This window comes from Phyllostomus discolor, chromosome 9 (assembly GCF_004126475.2).
Source record: "Phyllostomus discolor isolate MPI-MPIP mPhyDis1 chromosome 9, mPhyDis1.pri.v3, whole genome shotgun sequence".
Lineage (NCBI taxonomy): Eukaryota > Metazoa > Chordata > Mammalia > Chiroptera > Phyllostomidae > Phyllostomus > Phyllostomus discolor.
Window position 1 is genome coordinate 76199258 of NC_040911.2, and position 25793 is coordinate 76225050.

Genomic DNA, 25793 nt, shown 5'->3' on the forward strand with positions numbered 1-25793 from the left:
GGGTGCAAGAGGACTTGGGTTTCAGTTCCAGGTCTGTGACATATCAGTTGACAAAGTCATCTCTGAGTCAGTTTTGTTCAGCAAAAGGAGGAGGTGACCTAGATGATCTCCAGACTCCTTTCAACATTAAGATACTGGAAATTATTCTGTGGTCCCAGAGCTGAATATTTCAGGTATTCAGAGATGGGAAGGGTGAAGGCAGAGAGGAAAAATTAACTGAAATATTAAGACAGACAGCATTTAGAGAAATGTTTTTTTCTAGGATATAGACCCAAAGATAACATTGAACTTGAAAAATTCTAATATAGTTAACTGTTATTTGTCAAGTTCAGAGAAAGTATAGATATTATTTTGCTAAGGGGTTATCCAAGAAGGTCTGACAATTAAGAAGGTACTTAAAGACATAAGTACACCTTATAATGATTACTCATGTAGCACACTGATGCAGACACCAGCCCTCAGTGTCCGTGTCATTACGGATGAAATGAGACATTCACATGGACTACCAAGTCCGATAGAGGAAAAGGGACAACATGGCTTTTCTCTCAAGGGGAGCAAAAGCCTTAGCCCTTGCTGTGACCAGCCTTTATTGGGTTTCTAGGCACATTACCTGATGGTCTTCATTTACTATGCACAGGTTCACTTTAGGTGGTTACCTTTTACAGAAAACAAAGGTGCCAATGCTGCTAATCACATCACAGAAGAGGGATATTAGCAAATGAAAAGGCAAAAGTGGTTGAACTGGTTACACTCATCCTTGGAAAGTTTAGCATGGATTTTAGGAAGTTCCTTTGCAGTAAATGTTCTCAATTCAGGGTGAGGGAGTTTTTTAGCAAGAGCAAAACTCAAAGTGGCCTAGGCACATTGCAGGCCTGATTCCCCATGGGAGAACCTATCTGTGGGTGTGGGTCCTGTGCATCTCTGAATAGGAGCTGGGCCCACACCACACAGAATGGTCTCCTACAACACACCAGTCAACACAGATGCCTGGGATTAAAAATACCCAAAAGCTACTTGAATTTTTCATAACATTTCCTTTGAGTAACCTGCCTTTGTTCAAAAAGAGAGAGTAGGAAGGTGCAGAGGGTAATTTCTATCCAGAATTTTGGCTAAAAAGACTTTTAGTTCATATACTGTGTTGTAAATAAACTGATGCTATTCCCTTAAAAATTCATCCAAATAATATTGAAGAGGAGACCAAGAGTTTAAATCCACAGAGAGTAACAGTACCTATGTGTAAGAGGTTTTGAAGAGTACCCTGAGCAAGTAGAGAGGTTGTAAGCAGGTAAAGTACACCTGAAATGCAATAGGAAGCTGCTCAAATAGCCATGATATTTTTGAGGGTGAGTTACTAACATCCAAATTTAAGGGATTAGAAAACATCCATCTTATTCCTTCCTCTTCCTGAGCTGCTCACCCTTTCCTGTTTACAGGTATTGTTTCTCCACGTTCATCTGTTGCGGTGGGCACAGACATTGTTGCTCTGAGAAAAGGTCCAAGTGTATACATATGCACTATGATTCTCTCTGGGGGGTGCTCCAACAGAACATCACCTACTTTGGCAATCAGTCAATCAGTCAATCGATTTATACCCTCCCACATGCAATCACAACTTATCATATAATGGAACTCTATTAAGTGATAAAAAGGAATCATAAAAAATATGCTATTAATTCACAGAACAACCTAAATGAACCTTAAATGCATTATGCTAAGTGAAAGAAGCCTGACCAACAGGCTCCAGACTGTGTCATCTCATTCATATGATATTTCAGAAAAAGGCCAAACTATAAGGATGGAAAAAAGATCAGTAGTACCAACCTTGTCTTTCATTATAGGTAGTTTTATAAGCACTGATCTAGGAAAACATTTCCTAGGACAACATTGACTTTTTTCCAGTTTGAAATATTTTTTTTCCTATGGTACAACTGAGATGGTTTTAAAAAAAGATTTTATTTATTTATTTTTAGAGGAGGGGAGGGAGGAAGAAAAAGAGGGAGAGAAATATTACTGTGTGGTTGCCTCTTGCATGCTCCCCACTGGGGACCTGGCCCGCAACCCAGGCATGTGTTGTCCTGACTGGAAACCAAACCAGTGACCCTACGGTTCACAGGCCCAAGCTCAATCCACTGAGCTACCAGCCAGGGCAAGATGTTCTGAACTCCTTGTTACTTGCTCAAAGATATTTTTCTCTTAAAATCCCAGAAGTCTAAAGTCACAACACTTTGTCCTTTGTTCTTTTATCCACCCCCATCCTATTTTGCTGCAAACCTTGTGATCATCAGGGTGCTGCTGACTGGCTCTGTGCTTTTCTTCTGTTTCTGGTATTCCAGTGTTGTTCAGGTTCATTAAAGGGGACATCTGGACTTGGCAATTTGTCAGCAAGATTCAGGTACACCTACATTGTTACCAAGCCACCCGCAACTACATGGTGATGATACACGAAAGTGTGGTCATAACAAGCATTACAACTGGATACTTAATGACAATGCCACATTTGATCATGAATTAAATCACACAAGTAATGTTCATGCTGCTCCTTATTTATAGTTCAGAAAGCTCCTTTTTCTTCTAAAAAATCTGATAAGTCCCATTATCGTGTGTCTCCCAGGAAAGAGTAAAAATCAAAAAGTGCAATAATTTCTGTGTATGTTAATATTAAAGTAACAGTGTTTACTGGTTTGCAAATAATCTGTGTAATGAATGTAAAAGCATACTCTTTTTATAACCAAACAGACTGTTAAAATTATCATCATCAGGTTATTGTTGGATGGTTAGGGCTGTATATTTAAGTGGAGGGAAAAGGGGAGGTATTTCCTATGAACCAGCAAATAAGTAAATAATAGCGTAACTAGTCTTCTAAATGGTTTTTTAATGTTTAATTGATCTCCCTATTGAGATTGGTAAGGAAAAATTTTCAATTTGAGATAATTATTTAAATATTGAATTAATTTCACTACTGAAGTCAATCAACAGTTTTTTGGGGGGGATAAAATCTTTTTTTATGAAATGTCCCTGGGGTTTGTGTGCCCCAGTTTTAAAGTGGATGGAGTGGGCGTGGGATTCCTCCATCAATTCCAAAGCCTGAAATGTTTGTCTTCAACAGTGTTCCTTTCATTATTCCCAGACAATCGTTAGAGGAAACAAACCCTGCAAGGAATCCTCCATAAACGGCCTCCTGGAGGATTTCGACAACATCTCCGTGACTCGCTCCAACTCCCTAAGGAAAGAAAGCCCACCCACCCCGGACCAGGGAGCCTCCAGCCATGGTCAAGGCCACCAGGAAGAAAACGGTTTCCTCACCTTCTCCCAGTATTCCAGCGAATCCGACACCACGGCTGACTACACGACGGAAAAGTACCGAGAAAAGAGTCTCTATGGAGATGATTTGGATCCATTTTATAAAGGCAGCCATGCGGCCAAGCAAAATGGGCACGTAATGAAAATGAAACACGGGGAAACCTACTATTCTGATATGAAGCCTTTGAAATCCGATATTGCCAGATTTCCTGTGGATTATTACACACACTTGGACTCACTGAGCAAACCAAGTGAATACAGTGACCTCAAGTGGGAGTACCAGAGAGCCTCAAGCAGCTCCCCTCTAGATTACCCGTTCCAATTCACGCCTTCTAGAACTGCAGGGACCAGCGGCTGCTCCAAGGAGAGTCTGGCGTACAGTGAAAGTGAATGGGGACCTAGCCTGGATGACTACGACAGGAGGCCAAAGTCATCGTACCTGAATCAGACAAGCCCTCAGCCTGCCATGCGGCAGAGATCCAGGTCAGGCTCGGGGCTTCAGGAACCCATGATGCCCTTCGGAGCAAGTGCATTTAAAACCCACCCCCAGGGACACTCGTACAACTCCTACACCTACCCTCGCTTGTCGGAGCCCACCATGTGCATTCCAAAGGTAACGTTCACTGCCTACTTGCTCAGGGTATGGGACCGTCCCCAAAGGTGGTGCTGGGACCACCGCCTTATACAGTTAAATACAGTTAAAGTTCTGGGTTGCCTTCTGAGTGAGAATTCATCTGATTTCCACTCATAAGCCCCAAGAATAGAAAATTTAGGGCAAGACACATTTATTCATTAAAAGTCCTTTTGGGGCTCTCCTATGAGGTTTCTAGTTAAAAGGCAAAGGAATCTTGTTTATTTGAAAGAACTTAGTACAATATGAGTACATCATATTTGTCATAACTTCTGTGTTAAGGAGTATATGATTGTAGATCATTAGGTGTAATAATACAGTTTCCTGCATTCTGTCAAAGTTTATTGTGGCTCTGCTGAAAAGAGAAAAAATCAGGATAACGTAAGTTTTTTAAAAGTTATTTTTATTCTACTTAAGGAGTGATTTTTCATTTTAAAAGTATGATTGTTTTACTATTGTCTTGAAATATCATTTTTTGTGTGAAATTTTGGGGTGATAGAACCTGGTTGCTGGACCCATTTTTGTGTGTGCTTCTATTTTGTTTTGTTGTAACAGCTCCCTTGATTTAAAAAATAAAAACACCACATTTTTTAAAACGCTAGCTGCTGTAAATTTGCTTTGAAATCTGACTGATGATGATACCCCAAAGTTTGGGGATTACTGTTGGAGAAGTTACTGAACCTAGAAGTATAGACTTTGTAAGATACCTTGGAGAGTGTGCAAGTAAGTAGTTTATTTTCCCATGGTAACATAGAAATGTTTCTGCTATCACCCCTGTATGGCAAAGTGAAAATGGGGCATTTGGTGATGGGCTGTGGATGACGTAGAGGTCTCATGCTAGTTGAGAGGGATGTGACTTCTAATAGTGTGATCATGTACGTTTGTATCAAACGCTTTCCAGCAGCTTTATGGGCTGCACAGCAAAGTCTGAGAGGCTAGCCTGCCTGCACTCATTTGCTTTATTGATGGTAGATAGTCAGTATTTTTCTTTTCTTATTATTTCTCATAAACACTACCCAATGTGTTGAAGTCACTTAAGGACATACTGGGAGTGCCTTAAGCCACTGAAAGCTTTCACTTTAGTTCCCAACACATAACATCAAAAACAAAGACCTGAAATATGTACCTCCAGTTAAAATTGAAATACTGCATATGTTTTTCATCTCACTGTGTTACTTATTTGAACTCCCTTGGTCAGAGCATCATGACTGCCTCTACTCTGTATGCTCTGACAATGGCAGTTGCTGGGAAGAGGTCTCACAGACCAACAGGCAAAAGCTATATGAAGCCATATGCAGTGTTGTGATGAATGAGATAGTTTATTTGATTTCCTGTGCATATAATTCACCTGAAGGAATCCCTTTTTGGTTCTAGAATGAAATAAGAGAATTAACACATTTCATAGCTGAATCTATAACATCCTCAGGTTTCTGAACATTAGTGGTTACTTTATTAGCAGTAAAGAATGTGATTTTTTCAGCTTTATTGAGGTATAATTGACAAAAATTGTAAGATATGTAAAATTTACAACATGATTACTTGATATATGTAAACATTATAAAAGAATTCCCCTCCAAATTAATTAAGACATCCAGTGCCTCACGTGTTTATTTTTGCAGGAAGAGGGATGAGAATGTTTAAATTCTACTCTCTTAGCAGATTCAATTTTACAGTACAGTTTCATCAACTACAGTCACCATGTTATACATTAAGTTTCAGAACATCTTATAACTGAAAGTTTGTACCCTTCCCTCCAATCCCTGACAACCACTTTTCTACTCGCTGTTTTGATGAGTTCTATTTTTTTTTAAGATTCCACATATAAGTGATACCGTACAGTATTTGCCATCCTTTGTCTGGCTTATTTCACTTGTTGTAATGCCCACCAGGTACTTTCATGTGATTGCAAATGGCAGGATTTCCTTTCTTTTAAGGCTGAATCATATTTCATTGTACGTGTGTGTGTGTGTGTGTGTGTGTGTGTGTGTGTATTTGATCCACATTTTCTTGACCCATACATCCCATTCATCTGTTCATGGACACATAGCTTGTTTCCATATCTTGAATATTATTAATGGTGCAATTGTCATGGAAGTATAGATATCTCTTCCCAATTGTGATTCTATTTTCTTTGGATATACTCATATATCCAGGGGTGGGATTGCTGGATCACATGGTAGTTTTATTTTTAATGTCTTGAAACACCTCCATACTACTTCCCATAGTGGTTGTACCAGTTTACATTCCCATCAGTAGTGTACAGGGTTCTTTTTTCTCCACCTCCCTGACAGCAATTATCTCTTGCCTATTTGATAATAGCTATCTTTACAACTGAAAGGTGATATCTCATTTTGATTTTGATTTACATTTTCCTCATGTTTAGTAATGTTGAATACGTTTTATGGACCTGTTGGCTATTTGTATGTCTTCTCTAGAAAAAGGTCTACTGAGATCCTTTGCCCATTTTTAAATTGGATTATTTGTGGATTCTATGGGGTTTTTTTGTTGTCGTTATTTAATTGTATGAGTTCCTTGTATATTCGAGATAATAACTATCAGATATATGTTGTAAATATTTTCTCCCATTCCATAGGTTGCCTTTCCATTTTGTTGATGGTTTCCTCTGCTGAGCAGAAGTTTTTTTAGTTTAATTTAGTCCCACTTGTTTATTTTTGCTTTTGTTGCCTGTTCTTTCAGTGCTAAATTTAGAAAGTTATTGCCAAGACCAGTGTTGGAAAGCTTATCCTCTGTGTTTTTTTTATGGGCTTATGATTCCAGGTATTACATTCAAGTCTTTAAACTATTTTAAGTTGATTTTGTGTATGTTGTAAGATAAGGAAGGGTCCAGTTTCATTTGTTTACACACGACTATCCAGTTTTCCCAACACTATTTACTGAAGAGACTATCCTTTCCCCATTGTATATGCTTGACTCCTTTGTTGTAAGTTAATTGACCATATTTCTGGGTTTTCTGTTCAATTCCACAAAAAAACATGGTCAGTTTTTATGCCAAAACTATACCATTTTGATTACTCTTACTTTGTAATATAGTTCAAAATCAGGAAGTGTGATAACTCCAGCTTCATTCTTCTTTCTCAGGATTGCTTTGGTTATTTTAGGTTAAATATGAATTTTTTGTGTATATGGTATATTCAAACACTTGTATTAGGGAGCTGTTTTAGGTCAATGTCACAGAGAAGACTTTGTCCAGAAGCTGTAACCTTTTAGCCGTGGAGTAATATTTGGCTCATTGACATGATTGGCCCACCCAGTGCTCATTTCCAACATTTGAAACATCAAGATATTTCATCTAGAAATCTCAACTTCTGGGTTTCAGGTGTCTCTTGGAAAAAAATGTGATGGCCCACATTTTCACATAGCATTAGAAATAGAACTGGCTGCAGGTAAAGGCCACCCCACTAGAAGGGTCATGCCCTGCTCAGCCCACTTCAGTTTTTTCCAATTAGCTTAATACCTACAGGCATTTGGAATTTAATATAACCATCAGTATCCCCTGCCCAGTCATTTCACAATAGGGAAACTGAGGTCCAGAAAGTCACATGGCACACAAAATTTCATAATTACTTGGCTGTAAAACAAGGACACGAATACAGGTCTGGTGTTTCTCCTAAATCCATGATTTTCCTCATTATATGGGCATATATTCAAGTGTTCGATTACATTTGCCAGTCAAACCAGTAGACATGAGAGGCCCCATGGCTACTGGAACTTTAGGCAAAGTGCAGGAGTAGGAAAAGGATGGAAAGAGGGAGGAGAGGAGGGAAGAGGGAGGAGAGGAGACTAGGGATAATTGGCTCAGTCCTTGCCAACTCCCTCTTCCTGCAGATTTTCCAATATAAGTCAGAGCAGACCTGCTCTGAAATCTGGTTCTGTCAAGGACCAGAAACACCCAGAAACAATGCCAGAAACCATTGTGGCTTAGAAAAAAAGATGTAACATTTAGTTCTACCCAGAGTTTTTCAGCTCTTATAATCAGGATTCCAAAGGAGCAAGCTGTTCCATGTTTCACAGGAGACCTGTGAGAAAGTCACAAGTACATTTTATGGGAGGGTAGGAAGTGGGAGCCATGTTAGTAATTAAAATGTTTACTTGTTTAAAAATACAACATCTCTCTAAAAAGACTTAGGTGTCTGTGTCTTTAGGACTATACTCTTAAAAATCTACCAACCACATTTGGATTTCCTGCTGAGGAAAGAAATAACAATCATGACTCACATAATTTGGCCTTGTTTCATGGAAAATGCTAGAGGCTTGTGGGTAATGTTCACATCTCTAATAATAAGACAAAGTACAAATTTCATGAACATCTCCAGATAGAGCGAAAATGATTAGGGGGGTGTGTGTGAGAGAGAGAAAGTGTGTTTGACACCAGTTTTACATTTGGCCAAAAAAATAAAAATTCCCTGCTCTAGTGTTGTCAGCCTACCTAATTTTTCTACAAACTTGACAGGAATCAAGGATGTTACAAAATCTGTAGATGATGGCATCCATCTCCCTACTTTTAATTTTTTTTTTTGCTTGGGCTTAAGCAAAAATTAAGAAAAAATAAAGCCAGACAAAATCCATGTAGCACCATTCACACCACAGAACTGTCAGAATGACCAGATGTGGAGGGACCACTTTCCATCCTCATTTGCAGACAAGTCTGCCTCACAGGGAGGGAAAACAGCTGGAGAGATTGTCACCATGCATTTGTTTTGCTTATTCTGATGCTCTCCAGGTACCAGGCAGCTGCTGACTAGAGGGTCTCATCTGGTTCAGTACATCCATTCCTTGCTCTGGCTCCAACCCCTGAGAAGGCCCTATCAAAATCACAAATTCTGCCAGTTCACTCCATGCTTACTGTGTTGCCTTGCCCTTCGAAGGCTATCTTGCCCTCTCTGTCCAGGTGAGGAAACGGGTTTTGAGAGGCTCAGCAACAGCCAGGTCAGTCAGCCCAGAGCAGAGCAGACCCCAGCTCTCTGTGCTCAGCCCCTTGACCAGACATTGGACACATCACGCAGTGGCATAGGAATAGTGTCTGTGGGCGCCAAGTCCTACAAGCAGCAGTGTGGTCCCCCTGTGTTGCATCATCCTACCTCTGTAGCGGGATTTCTCAACTTTCATGCTACAGACATTTTGTTCTTGGTAATTCTTTGTTGCGGGGGCCCGTCCAATGCACTGTAGGACATTTAGCAGCATCTCTGACCTCTATCCATAAGATGCCAGTAGCACCCCTCCCTCACTTGTAGCAACTGGAGTATCTCTGGACACTGCCAAATGTCACGTGGGGTGGGGAAGCAAAAGCAGCCCCAATTGAGAGCTATTATTATATGGTTACTGTTTCTCAAGTACTTTTTGACAGTGAAGGGTGTAGATTCTGGAGATAAACTCCCTGGGTTTGAGTCCTGATATTGCCACTGATATCTGGGTGGATAAACTGCTTTACTGTGCCTCTACTTCTTTATTAGAAAAAGAGGATAAAGAGCATCCCTGCCTTGTCATGTTGGGTAAGGGTTTATAAGTTACTAATGACATGAGTGCACGAAGTCTATATGTACCAGTCCGTGTGTGTGGCATGTGGGTGGATGGCAGTTGTGATATAGTGCTGAGGTTACTCTATGCCAGCACCGTGCTAAACATTTTGTATACATTACCCAATTTAGTCCACACAACAAATTTAAAAGAATTTAAGATCATCTCTTTTACCAGTAAGAAGCTTAGACACAGAGACCAAATCTTTATGGACTTCCCAAGGATGTGAGAGCAAATGGCTAAGCCAGGATCCAAAATTAGTTTTGTCTCACTCCAAAGTCTATGTGTTCCAGAATATTCCCATTTCCAATGAAGAAAACCAAGGAACAGAAAGATGGCTGTGAGGTTTTGGGGCCCAGACACATACACACTGCAGGAGCCCTCACCTTGCTGGTGAGAATTTCCACACGGATTACCCTTTTTTCTGTCTGTTCTTGGTAGGGTAGAATCTTCTGAGAAAATCCTTAGGAATTTTACCCAGGCTGTGATTTGTGGGTAAAAGCTCGACCATGGGCTACAAAGGAAGCGTTAAGAGCAATTGTGACCAGTGCTGCAGCCCAGGATGCCCCAGACAGGTGGCATATTAGGTGGTTCTGAGTGAAGATGGAGGATGCTAGAGGACTGGTGGCATGACTCCCCAGACCTTTGCTCTGGAGCAACCAGTGCAGTTTGCTTTCCCTGGCAGGAAAAGCCATTTGAACTAGTACGGTCAGCCTTCCTGCCTCAGTAACTTAATGACTCACCATTCTTTGTGGCACTGCCAGGGGCAGACTCAGCCAAGACTCCGGGAACAAAAGTGCAGCTCCTTGCCTGTGAAGCATCCCTGCCAAGCACCTTTCAGAGATCCTGTAGGGGCCTATGGGTGATGAAAGGGCAATGCTGGTGAAATCTGACAGCTGCACCAGAAGTCTGAGGTGGGCGTAGTGCAGAAAGGAGGGGGGAAGAGAGATTGAATGAAAGAAGCGCTGAGTAGCTTAATATAACAATGGGTATTACTGTCTTTAGATATTTTTCTTTATATATAGGCTTCTGTAGGATGTTCATTAAGGCCCATAAAATATCCAAAGAGGCGATTCAGAGCAATGTCTCTAACATCTGTTCTGTCTGATGGAGACTTTAGGTGTTCTTTGCATATGAATGAACTCATCTTCCTATGAATGTTTTTGTCATTCACAAAGTGTATTTTGGTCATTATAAGTGGGTGTTCCCACTACCAAATTAAAAAAAATGAATCTAACCTGGCTCTGACACATTGGAACCATATTCTGTGGCAGAGGACCAGTCCCCAGATTCTCCAGCTTCTTGTCACTGCTGGCAGCAACACATCACATGTCAGAGTAATCTGCTCTTGCATAGAGGATGCCTTCTTAGAGTTTCGAGCAGCAGCATTGGGGGGGTTAATTGGATAAACTGGCTCAGAGGTGGAGGAAGAGCCTGAAATACTGTATACTTGAGCCTGCTGATTGCAGATTTATTTATTTCTTCAAATTACTAGGGCTTGCCTCTTTGTAGAGGTTGAGCCTCTTGTCTGAACTCTTTCAGTTTGAGCTTGCCATGTATATTGTAAGTCATGGAATGACATGACTCCTCCTATTTCATGTCATAAGGTATAAATTCCTATGTGCCTGAGTAGGAATATGATGTCATGGTGGGGAAAATGGACTTGCAAAAACATTACATATAGTGCATGACTTTCAGCTACATGAGGATTGGAAATCCAGCATGCTTCTGATCATCCAGATCTTGACCTACTTCCTAAGCTTTCTGCATTAGGGACTTAAGGAGACACCTTGATGCATGAGGTCTCCCAGGGCCTGCTCATGACCACAACCCATGGGCAGTGATAATGCATATATACTTGCTTCTTTCACCAAAATGGAGATCAGCTCAAGTTGTATGTTGTGTCCCTTTGTCATCTGGCCAGAGTGAGTCTAATAGGGCCTCTCCCTTTTGTAAGTGAAAAGAAGTAATTGGGAGGAAACTGACCATGGTTGGGTACATGTCAATCACATTTGGGCCTCAAGCAGGGACCACAGTTACTGTTTCCTTGGGATGCAGTTGGAGATGAAACAGTTCCCTAATATCCAGAAATCCAAGAGACAGAGTGCTCAGCACAGCAAACACCTTGGAAGGAGTAGCAGAGGCTGGAAACTCAAGGATGGAAACACATGAGCCATTGGCCACAGGCCAGACTGTCTGTCCCCATCTGAGGGCCAGCAGGGACTGCCCGCCAGCAGCATTCCTGCCTGAGGCAGGGAGAATTTAATTGCAGAGTGTAACCAGAGGGAAACATATGAGAAAACATACATTTGAGTCACAGGGTTTAATGAATCCCCTTCCCTTCATTACCAGGCTCAAAAATTTTCCTCTAGAGAAAGCCAGTTACTGATTCTCTCTGGAATTTTTTTCTTCTCAAAGACAAGGTTGGGCCTGTTATAGCACCCTTTGAGTCACATAAGAGCAATCTGAGATGTCCTTTTCCTTGCTCAGGCCTATGATTCATTTGTATCCCCCATGTGATTTATGTAGAGCAAGCAGTAACCAATCTGGCTTTTTCATGTTGGAGATGAGCAGTCCCTTTGCTTTGTTTGTGCCCCGAAAAGGTGTATTGGAGCATCCCACTTGAGCACAGGAACCAGCTGCCCTGCAGCCCGCATAATTCTGCGGGGAGCAGAGAGACTCTTCATTCTTCATGGAACATTCTGCAGTCCCCATCCTGTGGGCACATGCTCACATACACACACACACACAGTCCTGGACCTGTCCTCCCTGTCACCAGTACAGACCATGGTGACAAATAGATGCTGAAGCAGGGTTTTCCCCCTTCTTTTCTTTTTCCACCCTCCCCCCCACCAAGCTTGTTTCTCCAGCCTTGGCGTAAAATGGTCAAATGATGTTCTACTGCAGAATTCAATTTCACAGTTCAGTTAGGTCCTTGATTACACTGCCAAATTCAGATTAATGTGCATTTAACTAACATGGATCAGGGGAATTCTGGCTGACAGCCAGCTGTAATCAGACCAATTGATAGCTGTGTGGAGTTTTATGCCCTGTCCACCCCAGCACACCACTGGTGAAATTGATTGATTAAACGAATTCAATGCTATAATTATGTATAATTCAGATACATCACAAGCCTGTGTCTGACCCTATCCTTGGAGATGTTCACATTGTGGAAGGGTAGTTTGGCAGAGTTGTTAAATGGGAATTATTTACTTCCATATAATACAGCCTTTTTAATTTTTGCCCATCTTACTTTTTGATTGGGTTCAAATAGAGACGTGAAAAAGCACACTTCTTTAAGAATTAATTTATATGGTATACTAACAGGCATCAGGAAACTAAAAACATGAATGGATGTCATTAACCATTTCAGAGAGAAAGGAAACCAAGACTGCTTGTACGTTCATTCAGTGGCTTTAAAGATTCCTGTAGAGAGAATTCCTTCTCGGAATGTATCCAATTTTCAATGACAGTTTGTGGCCTTGGAACAGCAGCTGAGCAGTTTAGCAGCCTGGGTGATAATTTGCAAAAACGATCCAGTCTTTTCTTATTACATCTTGCCATATGGAAACCCCTCTCAAAAGTATGCAGACCATGGTCTCATTTCTGTGAGGTTAGTTTTCCACAAGATCACAGGACCTCTCTCTTTGGAGGAGTGGGGAGAAGTCTTCCTAGTCTCTCTTCATTGTTTCCACTCCTGCAGAGCAGATTCCCAACCCTTGCTCAGGTTCCTATGCCCTCGCAATAGGTCTTCAAAGGTAGACTACATGCTTAGATTTTTTTGGAAATGGTTTGGATAGTGAGGGAGTACGTTGGATTTGTTTATCAAGTATCTATCTGTACCTTTCACTCGCCCAACTCTGCATTCTGGTTTCACTCAGTGATTAACCCCTACATCCCTCTCACAATACCACAGGCCTGCTTATATGGATTTCACATGTACTCCTTTTCTTCCCTAGACTATACTGTAAATCAGGTTGCAGAAAAGGTTGCCTACCTCAAGCTTTACTCCTTTGCAAGTCTTTCTTACATTCATGAATGTGTGTATATGCGAAACAGTATATATGGACAAATTCATCATTTATGTTTCATTCACTTTCAAATAGAGGATGTCATGGAAAAGATGATTTAGCATTGGACAATTAAATAATTATAGCAGTTTAAGAGCCATGTAAGAGAGCCAGGGGGCTTGTTATAAAAGCTTGGCTTTCATTTTGAGGAGAATCAATGGAAGAAAGTTTGGACATGTTATAGCTGAACACAGAATTCAGCTGTGACCAAAAGGAAAATGAAAGCAATGAATTGTGTACATAGATGATCAGCTTATTTTGCTGTGACAATTATTTCCTTTTTGTATATTTTGAGCTGAGTTCTCTAAGCCAACACTTTTACAAAACAAAACAAAACAAAACAAAGCAATGTTTCTTGCATGTCCTTTCTGCAGGCATTACTGTCCACCAATTTCTGACCCAGCTGTTGCATTCCGCACCAGGTTGTGTCGACATCTGCACCCCAGTGAAGCACCCTCACGGGCTTGAGCTCTGTACTTGTCACTCCACTCTGTGCCCACCCCTGTCTTGTTCCTCTCCACCTTCTGATCATTGGAGGGTATTTCAGAACGTGTCAGGGGCCTGGATTCTAAAGTAGCACTGTCTGTATTGGAATCCCAACTCTAGCTTTCTTAGCTTTGAGCACTTTGTATGGCCTATTAAAACACACTGTGCCTCAATTTTCTTATCTGTAAAATGGAACAATTATGGATCCTATGTAATTGTGCAACAATTGTGTTCCATGACAAATGGAGAGGCACCTTTTCTGCTTCCCACAGAGTCAACAGGGGCTGTGCAGCCACTGGTTCTGGTGCTTGAGTATGATGCTCCAAGGCACTTTTTCAGGGCACAACAAAGCAAAGAGACTGCTCATCTCCAGCATGAAAAAGCCAGATTGGTTGCTGCTTGCTCTGTGTAAATCAAGTGTGGGGCAAAAGTGAATCATAGTATTACATGCAGCCATGTACATCAAGTGCTCAGAACCAGCCCTGGCACATGGAAAGTACTCAGCAAATGTCAAGTGTCATTAACAACATTAGTATCATGTTATCTATTCTGCAAGGATAGTCTTCCAATAGGGGACTTGGTTAACAAAAGGGACCCAATAAAACACACTGCATTTTATCATAGAGAGAGCATCCAGCCTTGATTACACACATCGGGGAAGTGAACACTAACGGTAGAAATGCAGGTAGAAATGGGGAAAAAAGCAGGCCTGTGGTGCCAGTGCACTGAGCACATGTGGCATCTACGTCCCTCCCACTAGGAGGGCAGCACTGACCTGAGCAGAAGAACTGGGTGGTGAAATCTCCTCAGGACTACAGCGCCTCTTGCCTTGGACTACTTGGGAGCAGTTTCACCTCCCTGAGCCTCAGTTTTGTCAACAGTAAAATGGAATTAATGGCCCTGTGCTTGACTGTCAGAGGGAAAAAGAATGAGGCCTGCCACAAGTGTGCAACCAGCGATACTCGCCATCACAACCCCTACAGCTGGGTCGTGAAGACCCAACTGAGGCCAGTGGGCCAGTGACATGGTGGCCCCAAACAGGGCCGCTCATGCATTTCTCCTTCACAGAGTCAGTCACTTACCCAGCATCTCCTCCTTGAGTGGACGAAAACCCAGAGGGAAGATCACATGTTCCCTCTTTCAAGACAAGCAGTCAGTTGTCCTTTGACATGCACATCTCAAGTTTGGTTCCAAAAATTGTCTCTGGTGGTAGTGGTTGCTCCTCATCCATTGCTTTTTTATGAGTCTGCACCTTTTATCAGCAGGCATGAGAAACAATAGCACTGTTTTGTCCCAAAGACCTAGTCTCAAAGCTCCCAGTGCATAACTCTGCATTCTGTATGACTGGAAATTGTCCCATTTGTGTGAACACATGTCCTCTTCTTTGTACCCCAAGCTGGCTGGCAAGCCTGGAACCTGGTGATGCTGCTGACACTCTGGGAAGAAGAAAGTGGCCTAATGCAGTGTAGAGTGGTGTTTGCAATTCCTAGAGGATAAAGTTATTTTCAAAATAACTGTGTCCTTTCAAAATAACACATTTTCAAAATAAAAATTATACACCCCTTTTCCATTCATGCTCTGGCCTGTGACTAGCCTGGGCTCAGCTAATTTCCAACTTGTTTAAAGGGAGAACCCAGTTATTTAATGTATGCTGACATTTTACTCCCCCTACCCTCATCCCATGTATATGCCAGTTTCCCTCATGTATGACCCAAATCTAGGGGCTTAGGAAATAAATCAGCTTGATTTTGAATACTGCATTTTAATTATAATACAGTAAGTATTTTATATATTATAATTGAAGGAAACTTGTCAGATTATTTTGAGGATTAATGTATAGGAATATATTGTCACCAGTACATTGTACACCTTCCATAAATGCTAGCTGTTTTATTAATATTGTAGCTAGTATTTACTTTTTCTTTTATATCCACTGCTGTGCTGAGCACATTATATAACACTACCATCGAGAATGTATTGGCCAATCACTGTTTGAATCTTCTGACATGTATTCAGTCCTTTAGAGTTCACAGTGACCTAAGGAAGTAGGAATTATTCTTATCACTACCACCTTACATATGAGAAAACTGAAGCACAGGGAGTTTAAATAACTTACCCAGTGTCACAAAACTTGTAAATGGCAGAGAAGAAGATTTGAGTCCAGAGTCTGGTTTCTTAAATCCTAGATTGCTCTAGGCTGCCACAGTGAAGCCTCATAAAAGCCCTGTGAGGGAGGTGTTATGATCCCCATTTTACAAATAAGAAAACTGAGGCTCAGAGAGGTAAAGTGATTTGACTAAAGCCATCAGAGTCAGAATTCAACCCTAAGTCTCTCTCTGAAAACATGTGTTCTGTTTGCTCTGCAGTCAGGATAGGGCCATGGCTTAGTCACTTCCTGGTCACTGCTGCTTGGTGGGAGGCTGGCTGAATGGAGGACTCACCTGAGTGTGGTGCTCCCAAGGCCGGGGTGGGGGCTGCATGACTGGCTGTGCAGCAGGGTGGCAGCCAATGAACAATGCAGAAGAACTGAGAATGGTACCCTGGTAGCTATTGTCAGGAGCCCTCTGTGTGCAGATCTGGCTCCCTAACTGGTGGAATGGGTTTTTAGTCAGGCTGTATGGTGGCCCAGGAGCTTGGGACACCAGCCTTCTTGCAGGTGACCACCATGGTGCCAGGTCCAGTGAGCAATGTGCCTTAGCTTCCTTCACTTCTCAGTGGAGTTTGACAAGCTGCATTACTTTCCTTCTCAAAATACTTTCCACCCTTGGCTCTAGGACACCTTAGTCCCTCCTTTTCTTTCCAATGTCACTGGCCACTCCTTCTCCTGCTCTTTCTGGTCTCTACATGTAGCAGTCCTTGGACCTTCTCTTACACATGCAACATCATAGCTTGTAATGCCAACTCAATACTGACCAGATTCATGTCTTTAGCCTCAACCTTCTCTGGATTCAAAGCACATCTTAGTCTCCTAAGTGACATCCCCTAAGTGACATCTCCTAAGTGACAGTCTCCTAAGAGACATACTTAGTCTCCTAAGTATACATTACCAAATGATGCATGATAACTCTCTCAAACTTAACACAATCCTAACAGAACTGTTTCCTTCTATGTATTAGTTATCTATTGCTGTATAACAAATTATCCCAAAACTTAATGCCTTAAAGCAACAATAAACACTTCTTATTATCTCACTTCCTTTCTGTCCATTGGGTCTCCATGACTAGGTTAGTTGGATGATTCTGGCCTGAAATTGTAGCCAAGATGTCAGCCCTGGCTGCAGTCACCTGAGGGCTTGGCTACAGCTGGAGGATCACTTCCTAGACAGCTCACGTGGCTATTGGCAGGAAGCCTCCATTTCTAGCTGGTTTTTGGGAGGATGCCTTGCCACTTGGACCTCTCCATAGGATTCTTGAGTGTTCTCATGACATGGCAGCTAGAGAAAACCAGAGGAAGTGACCCAAGAGAAGAGGTAAAGAAACCACAGTGGCATTTTTGGCCTCAGAAGACACTATCATTTCCACCATGTTCTTTTGCTCATATGGAGACACCTGGTACAGTATAAGAAGTGATGAAACAAGGGTATAAATGTCAGGAGGCAGGGATCATTGGGAGCCATCGTGGAGGCAATTACCTCACCCAAAAACCTACTCCTGTCCTTGTGCTTCTCAAATCATTAAATGGCCTGTTGCTCAGGCCAAAATCCTAGGAGTCATCTTTGATTCTTTTCTTTCAGATTCGAAACCATCAGCAACTCCTGTCAGCTCTATCTTCAGATCCTCCCCTCCATACCACCACTCTTCACCCCATCTGTAGCACCTGCTCCAAGCTCAGCCCTCATTGACTGCAGTAAGCTAATTGCCATCCTTATTTCCACTCTTACCACCTAAGTCTCTCCTCCTGCAGCCAGAGTCAAGACCATATTACTCCCCTCTGCTCAGCAACTTCCAGTGGCTCCCACTTCACTCAGAGCAATGACCAGAGTCCTTGCTATGGTCTACATGATCTGGCCCTTGCCTGCTTCTCCATCACTTTTCCAAACCACCTCCCTCTCCACTTCAGGGGAGCCTCCATGTTGTTCCTCAAGACTATATGTGCCTCAGAATCCTACCTCTTCTCCTTCTGGCTGGACCACCCCCTCCCTCACACTCATAGGTTTGTTCCTTCACTTCAACCAGGTTGCTGCTTGAATGGCACCCCCTCAAGGCAGAAAGCACTTTCCTGTCCAAAATGGCACCTTATCATTCTCAACCCCACAACTCTGCTTTACTTTTCTTATTACTGCTGACCTACATACTATGTATGTATTGGTTTACTTGCTTATCACCTGTCTCCTTCTCTGATATATAAGCTCCAGGAGAGCAGAGATACCATACATTTTTATTATAACTGGAACTTCCCACAGCATCTGAAATAATGCCTAGCATATATTAGTTCCTCAAGTATTAATTTGTGGAATAAATGAATCAATGAATGTACTACCTGGGAGCAATTAATTCATGTAGAACCGTGCCAGCCGATAGAACTTTCTGCAGTGGTGGAAATCTTCTCTATTTGTACCATCTGATGTGATGACTGTTAAAAAAAATACTTAAAATATAACTAATATGACTAAGGAGCTGAATTTTTAATCTTAGTTTGATTTCAATTAATTAGTCACATGTGGTCAGTATCTGCCATATTAGAATAGATCTAGATCTTTGGGGTGGATGGGGTGCGGAGGGGACAAGCAAATGTCATTCCATACACATCCCAGTAGAGTGCTAGAGACTTTCTGAGGTACTGTGTTAAAAAGGAGCCTGAGGTCCAATCAGCAAATCTCTTTCCAATCACCTTCTGTCTATCTGGCACTGTATTGTCATCAGGATCTTACAGGAAAGAGTTCATTGATCAATTACCAGTTTCTGTCCTGGGCAGTGAGGTGAACATAGTATGATGTGGTATATTCACCACCCCTGATCTCAGTCATTCCAGGGGTAAATGGAGCTCATTCCTGATTTCAGGAAGGGGACAGCTCACTGGCTTTCCCTACTCAGGCCACGTCTGCCCTCCCCATTGTCCTGCAAATTCCCTAATCCACTCTTTAAATCACAGTTGAATAGTTTTTGCTGGAGTCTCTTTGAGGGTGGACCAAATTTCTCCTTCATGCACAAGCCCCTACAAATTTTGATTATTCTCAACTATATTTTGTACTTAGTGAGAACATTGCATACCTAGTACCCTCCCCTCTTATCCACAGTGTTGCCTTCTATGGTTTCAGTTGTCAACCACCATCTGAAAATATTTAAAGGAAAATTCTCAAAGTAAACAACTTAAGTTTTAAGTTGCACTGAGTAATATGATGAAATCTCATGCCATCATCACACTCTGTCCCATCCGGAACATGAATCATCCCTTTGCCCAGCATTTCTGTGTATATACTCCACTCCCACTTTCATCACTTAGTAACCACCTTGGTGATCAGATCAAGTGTTGCAGTATCTCAGTGCATATGTTTAAGTAACCCTTATTTTACTTAATGGCCCCAAAGTGCAAGACTAGTAATGCTGGCAGTTTGCATACGCCAAAATAAAAGAAAAACCTGTAAAATATTTCCTTTAAGTGAAAAGGTATGTTTGCATAGGAAGAAACATAATAAAGGTTATTTTTTGTACTATTCAGGGTTTCAGGCATCCAGTGGGGTTCTTGGAATGCATCCCCTGTGAAATGGGGGGGGGGGGGGCTGCTGTAATAAAAAGCTGTTAGCACAGGAGCCATGTTTTCACTTTTACATGCATCTGCTATGTTAGGTATGTGAATAGTTCATACCACCCTCTAGTATGAACCAGAGTTCAGGAGGGTGTGCGTGTATGTATGTATACAGAGAGATTTTAAGGGGTTGGTTTCTCTGATTGTAGGGGCTGGGAAGTCTAGAAAGTGCAGGGCTGGTTGGCAGGCTAGAAATTCTGGCAGGAGTTGATGTAGTGGTGAGTCCAAGGACCATCCAGATGCAAAAATCCCTCCTTTTTGGGTGACCTCAATCTTTTCTCTTAATGTCTTCAGCTGATTAGATGCAGCCCACCCACATTAAGGAGAGTAATTTGTTTTACTCAAAGTTTACTGATTTGAATGTTCATCACATCTAAAAACTACCTTTACTGTTATAACTAGGCCAATGTTTAACCAAGCAACTGAGTACCTAGCCCTGCCAAGTTAAAACATAAAATTAACCATCATACTCTTAGTTACAAAACTTGGTTATATAAACTCACTTTTTATTGGCATTTACCCTTCCACTGTCTCACTTCATAACTCTAGAGATCACATTTCACTACTTGCATTCAAACCCAGGCCTCAGAGTCTGCTTCTGGGGAATTTGATAGGGAAAGGGGAAGAAAGAGCCTGGAGGGGGAGATCGGAGGTCAGATAAAGGGGGGAAGCAGGAGTGACTCAGGGCTTGGAAAGGTAAGCTTCACCCATGACCAGGATGTTCAGTGATGCTCTTCCTCAGACCAGCCATGTGTTAGCTCACCAACCAACTGGCTGTGGTGGTTCAGATGTAGCATGTGAATATTCAAATATTCTCCTTCCCTGTCTGTCTCTCCAGGTGGATTACGATCGAGCACAGATGGTCCTCAGTCCTCCACTGTCAGGGTCCGACACCTACCCCAGGGGCCCCGCCAAACTACCTCAAAGTCAAAGCAAAGCGGCCTACTCCTCAAGCAGCCACCAGTACCCATCTGGGTACCACAAAGCCACCCTGTACCACCACCCCTCCCTACAGACCAGCTCACAGTACATCTCCACAGCTTCTTATCTGAGCTCTCTCAGCATCTCATCCAGCACCTACCCCCCACCCAGCTGGGGCTCCTCATCAGACCAGCAGCCCTCCCGGGTGTCCCATGAACAGTTTCGGGCTGCCCTGCAGCTGGTAGTCAGCCCAGGAGATCCCAGGGAGTACTTGGACAACTTTATCAAAATCGGGGAAGGGTCGACCGGAATTGTGTGCATCGCCACTGAGAAACACACAGGGAAACAAGTTGCAGTGAAGAAAATGGACCTTCGAAAGCAGCAGAGACGAGAACTGCTTTTTAATGAGGTAGATGGCATGTTCAGATCATCCTTTTTCACCTGCAGAAGAACACTTATTCCCATTTCAGAAATAGTACATGTGCATTTTAGGACTTCAGAAAACAGTGAAAATCTAAATACAAAAGTAGCATTCCCCATAATCCTTCCTTCTGACCTCTTTCTATGCACGTATAGCTGCTACCTTTACAAGGTACTTCATGTGTATAAGCCACTCTGCTGCGCATTGATCTGGTTTGATTCTCACAACTCTATGAGACAAAAAGATGTCATCACTGTAACAACAAGGAAATATGGACTCATGTAAGTTAAATGACTAGCCCAGAGTCAAACAGCAGGCTGGTGGCAGATTCCAAAGCTTCCAGCTACTCTGTCTCTGTGGGAATATATTCATTTTACACTATATATCCTCTCTAGCCAATTTTTAAAAATCATAATAAACAGACAAGTTTACCAATGGACTGACTATCACTCTTTAGGAACTCTAAAATATTTTGTCCTAACCATAGAAGTAATGAATTCTTCCTGTAGAAAATATTCTTTTTAAAAGCCTCATAATTCTACAATCAAGAAATAGACTATATTAATATTTCAGTATTTTCTTTATAATCTTTTCAACATAGAAAAATGATATATAGTATTGATTTCCAGAGAGTTTGTACTAATTGGACCTCACCAACCATTGGATACTATCATGTTATCTCTGTTAGTCTGATAGACATGAATAAATCATACTGCTGTAATTAACACTGTTGTTACTAGTGAAGTTAAATCTATTTTTAACTATTTATAGGCCATTTTTAATTTCTTCATTGATTTGTATTGTCTTTGCACAGTTTTCAATTAGGGTGGTAGCATTTGCCCCATCGATTTGTAAGAGCTCTGGATATATTAAGGAATTAACACTTTTCTATATATTTGTTGCACCTATTTTTCTACTTTCTCATTTTACCTTTCAACTCACTTTTCACTTGAAAGTTCTCAAATGTACATAGATGGAAAAAATGAGTATCTGCATCTAGGGACAAAACATTTAGAAGTGTTTAATGATTTTGTGGGGGTCTTAAAAAGAGAGGTGAGCTCTTGTGGATGAGAACTCTAAGTCCTAAAGATAGCAAGTCAGGATTCCAGTGTTAGACATGCCAGTCTCTAGCAGAGAATGTACCACCCACAGATAGCTCTCAGAGCAGTAAACAGACACTGTAAAAAATGCAGTCAGCAGTGACTTTGGATCCTCTTCTGTGGTGGCTCTAGCTCACGAAGGTGTTCATTTCTATTCCATGCTCTGAACCACACAGAGAGCACCAGGTGAGTGGGCTTCAGCGTCTTCCCAGTCCACAATTCCTGATTTCTGCAGCTTATTTCCCACAATGCCAGAACAGTCAGGGCAAATATAATTTCAACAAATAACTCTATAATGTATTATTTAACATGAATTCCAAAATGGTCACCGGAAGCAGCCATAGAGCAGCAATTCCTGGAAGCTTTCTCCAGTAAACAGATTCTAGTTAGCTTTTTTATGCCTAAATTGTATTTGTCTTTACCTCCAAGGACCATCCTCCATATATAGCCAAGACTTCTCTGAAATTCAACCCAGGCTTTCTCCCAAGAAGTTAAGTTGGTATCATGTGGCTCCACTCCTAGTAACTGCTTCATTTACTTGTGAGACTCAATGATTTACTCACATACCATGAATTAGTGATACTTTTACTAGGTTAAGCAACTATAGAGTATGGACAGTGCATTCTGAAGGAGATCCTTAGGGGTATCTCATCATATCCCCAGAACAGGTAACTCACCTCCAGGGAACCCAAGGCTCCCTGGATGCAGCCTTGTCTCAGTTCTGCCCATCCTCACTCTTTGTTCTCTCCGACCCAATATCTGGTTGACCTGCCATTTTCTCTAGATTTATTAACTTGATTCCCTTTATTTCTATTAGCTGCTGTCAATCAGTTGCACTCACAGCACAAATATGACCTCAATAAAACAGGAAGCCAAATTTCACTGCCACGAGTCAAAAAGTATCTTTCTGTTTGCCCAGGTTGTGATAATGCGGGATTACCACCATGACAATGTGGTTGACATGTACAACAGCTACCTTGTCAACGATGAGCTCTGGGTGGTCATGGAATTCTTAGAAGGTGGTGCCTTGACGGACATTGTTACTCACACCAGGTAAGTTTCTTTATTATCTAGAGAAACAATTCAAGGTATTTATTATTCTCCTCCAGGGGAGGCCTCAATGATTGTCTTTGTGAACTCTTCATAAATTATGAACACTTCAAGGATCATGACTACCTCTTCCTCTGTATTCCCCAGGTGCCTATTACAATATTGTATATGTGTAGTTCATTCATACAATTAACATTTTCCTTGCCCTCCAGAAGTTCATTAATGTCCATTGCTTTTAAATTGGTAAGCTTCTGAGAGAGAGACTTTGGTGACAAATAGTAGAAATGTTCATTTCTGCATAGATATGAAAAACTAATATTTCATTCTCCTGAGCTGCCATGTCATTGCTATGTGCTAGTACATGAAGGGTACCTAGGGAAGGAAGGGGCAGTTGGAAGACCAGTGAAAGATTTATGTCATAGTAACAAACTTATATAACACAGAGAAATTCTTTGACTCTTCGTCAAAGTAACAAGTTTGGCAAATAACAACAGCTAATTACCATTGTTACATACTTCTCTGATGTGTCAGTTTCATCAGGTGTTTATCAATCACTTTTTATGTGCCAGGCTCTTTCCTATATGCTGGGGATGCAAAAGACACAAAAGAATAAGGCTGAGAAACATTGTCTCAAAAAAGTCACAGATTAGAAATACATACATTATACTACCTGTGCAGAATTAGAAAGGTATATGTGTCACATAAGTATAAAGAACTTATACCACTCAGCACCAAGAAGAAAAATAATACAATTAAAAAATGGGCAAGAACCTGAATAGACACTTCTGAAAAGAGGACATACAGATGGCCAATAGACATATGCTCAACATCACTAGCCATCCGAGAGATGCAAATTAAAACCACAATGAGATACTACCTCACACAGTCAGAATGGCTATTATTAATAAATAAATCAACAAACAAAAACAAGTGCTGGAGAGGATGTGGTAAAAAGGGAACCCTAGTGCACTGTTGGTGAGAATGCAGACTGGTGCAGCCACTGTGGAAAACAATATGGAATTTCCTTAAAAAACTAAAAATGGACTGGCCTTCTGACCCAGCAATTCCACTACTGGGATTATACCCGAAGAATCTCAAAACACCAATTCAAAAAAATTTATGCACCCCCATGTCCATAGCAGTGCTATTGACAATAGCCAAGATTTGGAAACAGCCTAAGTGCCCATCAGTAAATGAGTGGATCAAAAAACTGTGGCACATTTATACAACAGAATACTACTCAGCACACAAAAAAGGAAATCCTACTTTTTGCAACAGCATGGATGGAACTCAAGAATATTATGCTAAGTGAAATAAGCCAGTTGGTGAAAGACAAATACCATATGACCTCACTTATAAAAGGAATCTAATGAACAAAATAAACTAATAAGCAAAATAGAACCAGAGGCATAGAATCGTGGAATAGACTGACAGCCATAAGAGGGGTTGGGGGATGTGGGGACTGATTGAAAGAAGGTGAAGAGATTAGTGAAAGGACAAATATGAAGAACCCATGGACATGGACAACAGTGAAGGGACTTATTATGGAAGTGGGGGCCAGCTGGGTGGATGGAGGGTAAAAGGGGAAAAGGTGAGACAACTGTAATAACATAAACAATGAAATATTTATTTTTTTAAAAAAGAATAATACTTGAATGTCTCTATTAGGGAGAGTCAAGAAAGATTTCCAATATAAGGTGAAATCTGAGTTGGGTTTTGAAGATAAATAGGAGTGTACTAAGACAGAAAGTGGGAAGAAAGGGGCATGGAACACACAGAAAAGAGTATATGCAAAAAAAAAAACAGTATATACCAAGACATTGCTTCTCAAATTTTAATATGCAAATCACGTGTGGATTTTATTAAAATACAGATCCTGATTCAATGTAGAGAGGTGTTATACTCTACATTTTAGAAAGCTTCCAGATGATGAAAAAAATTCCAAAGGGAGAAGAGGAATGAGTAAGAGAGAGCAGGGTCAATGTGTAGGGCCTGCAATAACAGCCATGAGGAAGAGTGACAAGCAGCTCTCCTGGGCAAACTCTCCCCCATGCTTCCTCCAGCCTCAAGCCTCCAGCACTGTGATGGAGGATATCTTCCAGTGAGGGCTTAAAAAATGAAAAGAACAGGACATCCAGTCAAGATGGAGGCATAAACACACCTCATCTCCATAAACATGCTTCATCTTGTACAACTACAGAAAAAATTACAACTAGACTATATGATAAATATCACTCAGAACCAGCAGAAAATCGAGCTGTATGGAAGTCCAGCAACCAAGGATTTGAAGAAGCCACATTCATTCAGATGGGTAGGAGGAACAGAGACACAGAGGCAGGCAGACAGGCACAGAGAGGAGAAGTGGTATGGAGACAGTGAAGTGGCCCAGAGAGGGGGCAGCATAGGTGGTCTCACATTCATGTGTGGTGGATAAAAATTGGAAGGGATACCTCAGGACCCATGGATCCTAGCCCCAAACCAGACCACCCACCCTAGGGTTCCAATGCCAGAAAGATAAATCCCCATTACTT

General features: G+C 41.5%; 1 protein-coding gene across 5 annotated transcripts in view; it reads left to right on the forward strand.

Annotated features, from left to right (window-relative positions):
- PAK5 (p21 (RAC1) activated kinase 5) overlaps positions 1-25793 on the forward strand; it is a 274928-nt gene that overhangs the window by 225780 nt on the left and 23355 nt on the right. For all 5 annotated transcript variants that reach the window (XM_028525070.2, XM_028525071.2, XM_036010102.1 and 2 more), the window contains 3 exons: positions 3128-3913; positions 20609-21100; positions 23132-23265. In XM_028525070.2, coding sequence (XP_028380871.1) covers positions 3128-3913; positions 20609-21100; positions 23132-23265 — 1412 coding nt within the window. The remainder of the gene's footprint in view (positions 1-3127; positions 3914-20608; positions 21101-23131; positions 23266-25793) is intronic.